The 10,221-nt window shown below is 41.6% G+C and overlaps 1 protein-coding gene across 1 annotated transcript; it reads left to right on the forward strand.

Moving 5' to 3' along the window:
• Nucleotides 1-179: 179 nt before the first annotated feature.
• LOC104617519 (ephrin type-A receptor 4-like) lies at nt 180-5,279 on the forward strand (the record flags this gene model as incomplete). Its single annotated transcript, XM_010282865.1, has 2 exons — nt 180-247; nt 4,616-5,279. Coding segments are annotated over 2 exons (732 nt in total), but the record flags the coding sequence as incomplete, so codon positions are not given.
• Nucleotides 5,280-10,221: the final 4,942 nt, after the last annotated feature.

Consider the following 10,221-nt stretch of genomic DNA (forward strand, 5'->3'; position numbering starts at 1 on the left):
CGGAGCTGCGGCAGAGTTTCACATTATTTAAGGTACTGGCGCAGTTGGAAGTAACATTTCAAGGGGAAGGTGGATGCGATCGTGCTCCGCACATATGGAAACGCTCGCGTAAACGATTTCTTTTAATACTGCCTTTTGGCAGCTGGAATTTAATCTATTTTATTTGTATTTTTCTGCAGTTACCTTGCTGGATTCCAGATCAGTTCAGGGAGAACTGGGGTGGATAGCAAGTCCCCTGGAAGGAGGGGTAAGTTTTTAAACCGCTATCTGATCAAAAGGGTAAAGGGGGTGATTAGTAACTTTCAGAGAATCCTAATGGCTCCCTTATTGTTGATTGTGGTGAGGAGGTCGGGTTTCTTCCCTGGCTTACCCAGTGAATTACTGTTTGTTGGAGAAACTCTATACTCCCTTTGGATAGTTCTGTCATGGAAGAAGTGGAAACCAAAAGGGTAGAAAAGAGGTTTCAGAATTAGGAGATTCGTTGAGGCCTGGTCTTAGATGCCTATTTAAAACTGAAATACCGACAAGAAATGTGATCTGGCGACTGAACTGGGATTCTTGACTGCAGTTATTATATCTATGGGCTGTCTCGGCTGGGAGATGTTCAGGGCAATTGCAGTTCTATTTCTGGATGAAAGGGATCAATATACAACACAACCTTTTGGTGTGATGGGGCAGTTGTCCTATTTCAGTGTGTAAACATCGTATGTTTTGGTGTCTGAACAGATAAACTGAAGCACCCAGTGCTCGAAGGTGATTCCTTGGAGTTTCTTTTCATGTACTTTTCAGAGACCGTTCTAAGAGAAGATTGCTTGAATTCACTGCCTGTATGGTGATGTGATGACATGAAAAGAATCACACATCCAACACTGGGGCTTAGAGCCCCTTTGCTTAGTGAGCTGCAGGCAAGGTATCTCTACTAATTTAGCTTTATATTAGTGGATAGGCACCTTGCTGCTCCCTCATCTGTGCCCCATCCTGCAGGGTGCCCAGGGCCTCTGTGGGAAACTTCTGAGAACGCTGGACTCTGGAGTTGGTGGGATCTCTTGGTTTTTGTTTTTGTGTGTTTTTTTTTTTCTTTAATAAGCAATTAGAAAGGCTTTTTCTTTGAAGTGAACAATTTAAGAAAAATGCTAGCAATGCACACAAAACACTAATATATATCGACTCCCCCCTCAAATTCTTTTAATATTAAATGAGCAAAGCAGCTTAGTATGCTTAAGTAGTCAAACTGATTGAAAAATAAAAGTGCTGAAAGACCAAGACCTGTGCACAACAAAGCACTGGATTCTTCACGAAACCTACAAATTCACTTTTTTGTGTGCGTTCCCATTTGTAATTAGGAGAAACAGAGCTAAGGAAACAGCAGTGAGTGGAAGGAATCCGAGGTTGTGTTGGTTTGTGATGCATTATGCATAAGCTGTGAATAACCATAACATGGGAGAATGGGGGATTGTTTTGCTCCCCCATTGTTGTTCTGGGTGAACTTGACTACAGTCCTGGCTTGTGCTCTGCCTCAGCACACTGTGCTGTCCCCGAAACTCGGTTTTTCGAAGAGTGGGGAGGTGATTGGCAGGCCTCTGGCAGGGCTGACGGTGCACATTCACTGCTGATTGCCGGCAATTGCCCTCATCTTTTGACTGTGGAAAGGTACAGCTCTATCTCGGCGAGAGTTGGGCTTCCTTGTTAATCCTATACCCTGGAAAGGTCAGTTAATGACACAGGGTCTTTCATATGGCTCTCCAAGGGATATCTGCGCTGTATATTAAAATAAGACCTAAAATACAAGTTTTAATAAGTTAGTAGTGGCATTGATAATCAGAGGACAGCTGTATATTATTCATGGCTGCTGGATTCCCCCTTTCTCACCGTGTTTTCTCTGAAAGCGCCATGCAAGCTTGAGAAGAAAATGTGTGCTCTTATTGTGGACGTGATTCGTTTCACTAAACCTACATATGTGTGTTCTATTTTTAAGCCAGTAGTGAAAAATTTAAGAGTACATGGTCTGTCTCTGAGATACAGTGCTTGGAAAGCATTTATTTTAACTTCATATGCTGCAGGTTTATTTCAAGCAGCAGAAATGAACCTTATCTTCTTGGGAAGATTCTGTCCTTCAGTGCTAGTTTTTCTTTAACTGTGTGTACCTTAATGTCTGTTAAAAAAGCTGATTTTTCTAGATCTATACAGTGTGGTTCGTGAGGTGTGAGGGTTGTGTGGATAAGAAGGGCTGGAGATAAACATAGTGATTTAGCAGTGACTAGCAGTAATCAAATATATAGTAGCCCTGGAGGAATTAATGAATTGCATTATAAGTGTAATTAATGATTTACTCTTGCATTTCACAGTTGAAAAGCAGGTTTTGCACCCAGAATGTTTTAGTCTGCATCATTAAACCGTGGGAAGAGTTGAATTATAAAAGTTAATTTCAGCTTGAAAGAAAAAAGTTACAGCTTTGACCACATACTTAAGGTTACAAATCATTTACAGTGGCTGGAAATTTGGGGCTGTAGTTATTTTCAGCTCTGGCAGTAAGACACAGTTAGGTTTGTTTTGTGTACCTGTGGTTATGAAATAACAAAACCAGCTCTATATATTTGCGTGTTTGTCAGGAGACAGGGGCGTGTTGAGAACCTGATCTGAAACTTGCTGAATTTAGTTGCAGTCTGTCTGTTGACCTCGGCGGTCTCTTTGTTGAATCCTTTAGCAGCATCCTCCATTGTATAAATGTACTGAAGGAAATCCCATCAACAAGTATTATTTCCCTCTGCTTCTTCCTTTCTCTTTGTACTGCACGCAGTATAGGTAGTGCAGACAGTCTGAAGATAAGCAGAATGGAAGGTGATGGATCATAAAGACAATATTGTAACAGTAAACTAGCTCTGTGGCAGCTGTAAATTAAACAACTCTGTCTTCTTACTAACACCATGTTACACTTCACATTGATAGATGACTTTTTAGGATTTATTTTTTCCGTTTCTGTGAAAAGGAGTGACATGCTGAGTATTGATCCCCCCTTCATTTTAATTTGCAGTTATCTCTAGGCAGCAAATAAAATATTACTCTTTCTGCTCCTAGTGACTCATGGTGCTAACTACTGTCATTTTATAAACGGATTCTGCTAAGATGGAATCTTTTTAAGTAAAAGTCACTTGCATAAGAGCCATCCTTGTGAGAAGAATGCAGGATGTTATACAAGAAGCCCCTTAATGTTAAGGTTTCTGTTTATCAAAACCACGGCTTCAGTAGTTCTGAAAAGCACTTCTGGGAAGTCTCTTTAAAGTTACTTCTGTTTTCCAAGAGTAATTTTATATATGCTTAATTGCATTGCATGCAAACCCTGGCAGTATATCATTATCTAATACATTATATTTTAAAGAAGGATTTTTCTGATGCTGAAATCCTATGGGTTTTTTGCTTGAAAGATGTTTCTCCATAATGCCCTTGCTTCCCCCTCACTCCCTACCAGGAGAGCACTGTGATAAACTTTCTTCTACTTAAAACAATTTTTTTCAAAACTGTTGGTTATGCATGCTTTTCTTTTATAAGTTCATCATGCCAAACTACTGAATTAGGGCCGGATCTCTTTTTTTTTTTTTTTTGTACCTTCCTTGGATTGCATGTGTTGTTTCTGTTTCATAATTATGTTGCCTGTTAGTTTGGCACTTCTGAAGATGCCTGAACTTGACTTGAGGGGTGTGAGGGTTTTAAACCATGCAGCTAACCTGATCTTCCAGCTTTCACCCTCTCTGCTAACCTTTTTGGGTTTTTGAGAATATGACTTCAGCTATTTCCTGACATTTCCTCTAGGACACAATGTGCAGTATTCCTTCTCTTCCCACCTTCCCACTAACAAGAAACTTTGTCTGGATAGCAAAGTTATGGCAGTGTTGTTGGTAGACTGATGATGTTGCCTCCTTACTGGTCCTTCCATCTTCTAATGCCACCCAAGTCAGAGACCCCGTTCTCTATAGACAGCTATTTCTGCCTAGCTCCTAAGTAAAGACTATTTGCTGAGTGTGTCTGGGATATTGCTAGCCCAGGGAATTAGTTGGCAGCTTAAAGAAATAATAAGGGGTGATTCAAGAGTTCAAAATATGTGGTAGTGATGCCAGAGATACGGCTGTTACTCTCTCTGCCCTGTGCTTTTTGTGCGACTAAGTCGTGTGGTCTCACTGTTTGCTATTCCCACGTGCAAGGTGGGCTCCATGCACTGCCTGCCTCGTCCCCCACCAGGGAAACACCGCAGTGGCAGGGCTCCATGTAGCCCTGACCTAGGCAGGGTCCTGTGGGCTGAACTGTAGTGCAAATAAACATAGTAAGTCAATAGAGCATTCTTGGCTTGGTTCAGAGGGCCTTTAAAACACATGCTTGCTCCTCGAGGTGCTACTTGATTTGGAGCTTGTTTCTCCTGAACAGATTCTTCTTTTAATGTCCAAGTAGTAGAGGTCCCAGCTATGGCCTGCTCTGCTGGGTGGTTTTCTTTTTCGTTTGTTTTCCTATAATGGAAGAAATGCAATCTCCACGTTAGTTGTGGAATTGCAGGTTGTGTTTGCTGTGAAGCCCTGTTGTTCCTTTTAATGCCAATGTATTTTTCTTCCTTTTTTCCTCTTTGTAGTGGGAGGAAGTAAGCATTATGGATGAGAAGAACACTCCGATCCGCACCTATCAAGTCTGTAATGTGATGGAGCCCAGTCAGAATAACTGGTTACGAACTGATTGGATTCCCCGTGAGGGGGCTCAGAGGGTGTATATTGAAATCAAGTTCACGCTAAGGGACTGCAACAGCCTGCCAGGTGTCATGGGAACTTGCAAAGAGACTTTCAACCTTTATTACTATGAATCAAACAATGATAAGGAACGTTTTATTCGAGAGAGCCAGTTTGCCAAGATCGACACCATCGCTGCCGATGAGAGCTTCACCCAAGTGGACATTGGTGACAGGATCATGAAGCTGAATACAGAGATACGGGATGTGGGACCACTCAGCAAGAAGGGGTTTTACTTGGCTTTTCAGGATGTCGGTGCCTGCATTGCTTTGGTGTCTGTTCGTGTCTTCTATAAGAAGTGCCCGTTGACAGTTCGAAACCTGGCACAGTTTCCAGACACCATTACTGGGGCTGATACATCCTCTCTGGTGGAGGTTCGCGGCTCCTGCGTCAACAACTCGGAAGAGAAGGATGTGCCAAAAATGTACTGTGGGGCAGATGGTGAATGGCTGGTGCCCATTGGCAACTGTCTGTGCAATGCTGGCTATGAAGAACGTAATGGTGAATGCCAAGGTAGGATGAGCCATATTGTACTCTTCATTAGGGCTTAGTTGAATGCATAATTGAATTGGAGATGAGAGTAAATGGAGTAAAGCCAGTAATTAGCAGCCCCTGTGGGATGTGGTGGGACAGAGGGGTTTAATGAAGAAGTCCAATAGCTCCAGGTGGCAAGGCTAAGAATTATGTAATGCAAAACAAATGATACTGCCATAATAGGCAGAAGGTGAAACACATTTTCTAGCAGGCGCCTAAATTTGAATTGGCTCACGATAGTCACCAAAATGTGAATGACTGCAAAACAATGCAGTTGAGCTACTGTTGTTTAAAGAGACAAACCTTTACAGCTTTATTTGAAGTGAACTTTCTTAAGTGCAGGAAGTTCTGGCAAAGTCTCCTTTGGGTAATGCAGTGGGGTAAGAACCAGTCGGGGAGGGGGGAATCAGGAGTTTTGGCTGGATTACTTCCCCACTTTGGGAAGGGGAAGTCTTTGGTGTTTTACTTGTTGCAAATTTTTAGCACGAAATAACCCTTTGATATTTGACACTGCTGCCTTTGTTAAATATTTTCATTTCTCAGAGGGTCTCCATTGTCAGCTTAATAATAGAGGTGCTAGGATACTCTTAGAAATGCTAAAAGTCTCCACCCCACCCTTCTACACACACCATCCTGTGTGCTGCAGAATTAGGGATTAAAGCTTGTATAAAAAACAGAGTAGCCTAAAAAGAAAAAAAACCTCAAAACCTGTGTTTTCTTTACCTCCCCTTTGTAGAAAAAAGTAGTTGTAAAAGGTTAGGGAAGGAGAGAAGAGAGTTTATAAATAGAATATCTTTAGTCTCCGCTTCTAAACCTTTGCTCATATAAGCATAAATGAAGATCAAACTTAAATGGATTCTTGCACAGGTCAGTGTGCTTAATTTTGGTGGCTGCTGAGTTGAAGGCGTTCAACTCCGTAGTGGATTTGGACCCATGTTTTTGGAAAAGGTTCTTTGGAGCCAGATGATTTTGCTTCACATCATCTTGGTGTGTTTTCCACTAGGTCTTTTTTTTTTTTCATTTTGAGGCAGAGAATGAGATAGCAAAACAAGTAACTGACTGCTTTTGTGCTAGACTTCTAAGAGAACAGCATCTTTTGAATGTCCTACTTGATTTCTTTTAAATGATAATTTACAGTCAATATGAAGTTCATTATTATCCACTGAATTAAGCTTTAGCAGGAAAGAAGCACTAAGTATAAACTTCAGCTTTTCTTTCTAGTGTTTTTGCTTTATGGAGAAAGCCTAAGTGTGCCGTATTTGCAACAGAGTTACCATGGGCTGTAGAGAGAACTGGCAAGATGAGCAGCATGATGACAGGGCATCCTGTCTGGGGTGAGTTGCTCTGTTTTGCTGGAACCTTGTGAGGTGGAAACCTGAAAACCTGTGTATTGTTAAACATGTGAACATGTGGCTGTGGTGCTGCTGGGGAGAGCCACTGGTGGCTGGGGAGATGCTGTTACTTTCTAATAGCTTGGTAACTTCTGGGCAAAGCTGCTGGACACCTTTACAGCGTGGGTTGTCACAGAAGGAAGTGAATGGCAGGGGGGAAAGCATCTTGGTTTATTGTACAGGAATTATTCTGCCTTCTCCTAAAGGCCTGTTGGGCCGGTACTGGGGCACTCTGACACAGATCTACCATTTTTCAGTGTCAGTGGCCCAGATGTGATAAGACAATTGCCTAACAAATCCTGTGTTGCTCAAGGGAAATCTCTTGAGGCTTTGCTGGTGGGCAGCAGTGATAGTGGGATGCTTTTTTTAATTTATTTTTGTGATGTTGAACTAGATCTTGAGGATGAATGTCAGCTTACCTCCCATCTCTCAGCTGCACCAAGGGAAGGCTGGGCTCAAGAGACCCAATTCTCTGTTTCCCGAGTAAAAGGAAGATCAGGCAATACCGTATTTACAAAGGAGATGGAAACGTTCTGTTTCTTGGGCTCTCCAGAGTGAAGTTGGCCTGTACTAGTCATTTTGAGAGGATTTGAGCCAGCATGTAATTTGAAAGTGCTAAACCCATTTCATCAGCGGTTATTTGTGGTTTCCTTTTCTCACATTTGCCATTCTTCAGCCAGAACAGTTTACTGGGAAGCTCCTCTTCATGAATTCATGAAGTTTACCAGAACTATGCAGCTTGCTCTCCGGTTTCTAGTGAGGCCGTTAAAGCAGTTTGGCCTTTGACACTGCTGAATGAAGCTTCCCCTTTTCTACCCCACTTAACTTCATAGTTCAGCAAATGTTCTGCTCCGGCAGGTTTTTGGAGAGGAGGAGGAGGATGAAGTGAGGAGGATTCCTGTGGTTTTGGTACAGAGGATTGCAGGCAGGGGGAGAGACTTTGAGTTTGGGAAAGGCTGTAAAAGGGTACTGGGCTGGGACTGGAGCTGGTGAGCAGGTTCCACCTCAGTTGTTTTTCAATAGGTTGACTGTAGCAGGACAAATACAAGGGAAGGTCAGAGGTTGTCCGTTTCCTCATCCATCTTCCCCTGTGATCTGAGGGTCAGACTTAGGATTGATTAAGATCTTAAATGTTTGACAAAAGCTCGGTGGGCAGAAATAGTTTAGGCCACTGGATCGGGGCTCTGTACTTGTTGGGAGAGCCATGGGAGGTGTCGGAGCTCCCTGTCCTGTCCTGGGACCTGCACCCTGCTGCACAGTGCTGGGATGGAGCAGCTGGAGCTTGGGTTGCCCTAAAAGCTGCGTCAAGTTCCCTCAACCTTCTGACTTTTAAATAATACATTTTCCTTGAGTTGCTTTTGCTTAATTTTTGATGTGTGTGTGTGGGAAGCATAATGAGAAGCCACTTCACATCTACAGTGCTTCCTATAGTGGGAGTTAATGACTCTCTGACCTTGAACAGGATTTTTTTTAAATTGTGTCAGTGATATGGAGATGTTTGAATATGATGACAAAAAACTGCCCTTCCTCTGACTTCTATTTTTTTTCCAGCTGACTTTATTGATGATAATTGTCTTCCTGAGCATCCATATATATATATATGTGTGTGTGTGAGTGTGTTTGCATGCATGCATGCAAAAACCCAGGTCAGGAAGGGAAAGGAGCCAAATATTTAATACATATTTATTTGGGAAGCTTCAAAGATGTGTCACAGGAGTGGTTCCACAAAATTGGTTCTGATCAGTAGAAATATTAGGTGAGCACTGATTCTTTGCTTACAGCTGAATTTGTAGCTGTGAACTTGATGCTGAAAAAAAACGCTGCTTGGTTTTTTTCTCCTTATTATTTATTCTCCCCCCAAACTTCCTGCGTTAATGGCTACCCACTTAAATGTGGAATATTGTTGATGGAACATGGCTGTTCCAGCTAGTGGCACATCTCAAGGCTAAGCTAATTAGTGCTTTAGGGCAAAGCTGAGACATAAAATAGTGTTAAACTTCACTTGTGTGCATCATTGTTATGTAAATTGGTTTGTTATATAGTAATATAATGTGGTTTGGATTTAGTTACTATTTCCTTACGATAAAACACATATCTTCTTAACTCAAAGGAGGAGGGGGGGAAGCAAGCAGGAGAGGAGAAAAGACAGATTAAAGAAGCAATAGACTGTAGCCATCTGTGATGATTTTGATGCTGTGAAATTACAAATCTCAATTTTAGACCTGCCATTTAGTATAAATATGTGAGACAGTTGAGATTTTTACTGTGATATTGTAAAGGTTATGAGAGCCAACAGCTTTGTCTTCATCTACACTTGCTTTTTTGAGTTGTGAATTGGCCAATTGGCAGAAAATCTAGTGTCATTTCAAATATGGCTCAGTCCTGGTTTCATATCACTGCTGTTTTTAGAATTTTCCTTCAAACTTTGATAAGAGCATCCCTAAGAAGTAATAATTTGAATGATAAGATTCTTTTTATCTTGGAGGCTTTGAAGGGTGGCTGTGATCGTTGAGAGCAGCAGTTCAGTGTACATCAGAAGGGTACAGCCTAATTATATTATTTTCTGTGATAAGATTTTTGGATGGTGGGTTTTGTAGGGGCGGGCAAGTGAAGTAATTTGTGTGTACTTTTCTGTTTTAGTCATAGACAACTTTTTTTGTCAGAATAACACTGATGAACAGTCTGGCTGCACAAAAGGGTAATCAGAAGGGTGACTAAAACTGTGCAGATTTGAGATTTCAGAAGGATTTTTTTCAGGTTGATTATTTTTGGCAGGGAAAAAAAAAATGCACAGGCTCAACATGTTACATTTTAAAAGAATCTGAGAAGACGGAAGCTACCAGGAGGGGCATGGGAGCAATACTGAAACACAGTCTGTCTGAAGCAAATTTAGTTGGTTCTCTTCTCTGCTGAAGGAGTGATTTGGTTATGTTATGTTCTTGTGTAGCTCAATAGATCTTCCAAGGGTTACTTCCTCTGATTTTTGTACCACCTGGTGCATTTAAAAACCTCCATTTAAACATCATTGCAGCTTTTTATTGCTTTCCTCCTCCCCGGCCCCCTCAGAAATCAAGCTACAGTTGTCAAGCAGTTGTCCCTTCATGTACCTCTTGGAGAAAGGCTGGGATTGCTTCCTTCTGAATTCCCGACAAAATTTCTGCTGGTACACAGGGGAGCAATATCTGGTCCCTATTCTGCATGTTACTAGTAAAAAGCACAGTCCTCGGAATCAGAGCCAGATGAGCTGTTGTGGTGGTATGAATTTCATGTCACGTTTGGATAGTCTTTTGTGGGGCATATAGACCATTTTCTGTTTTTTGTGTGTGTTTTGTGTTGGTTGTTTTTTTTTTTTAAAAAGGCAACCCAAAACTTCCCAGACACTCATCTTGTGTCTGATGACTTCAGTATTTAGATCTTGGCTGGGTAAGGGTTATTATCTGTCTAATAATATGCTCCACTGAGCTTGGTCTTTATTGCGCTTGTGAGAAGTGATTAAAGAAGTGCTCAGCAGTTACACTTCAGTCTTCTGA

This window comes from Phaethon lepturus, unplaced genomic scaffold, assembly GCF_000687285.1.
Source record: "Phaethon lepturus isolate BGI_N335 unplaced genomic scaffold, ASM68728v1 scaffold19422, whole genome shotgun sequence".
Taxonomy (NCBI): Eukaryota; Metazoa; Chordata; class Aves; order Phaethontiformes; family Phaethontidae; genus Phaethon; species Phaethon lepturus.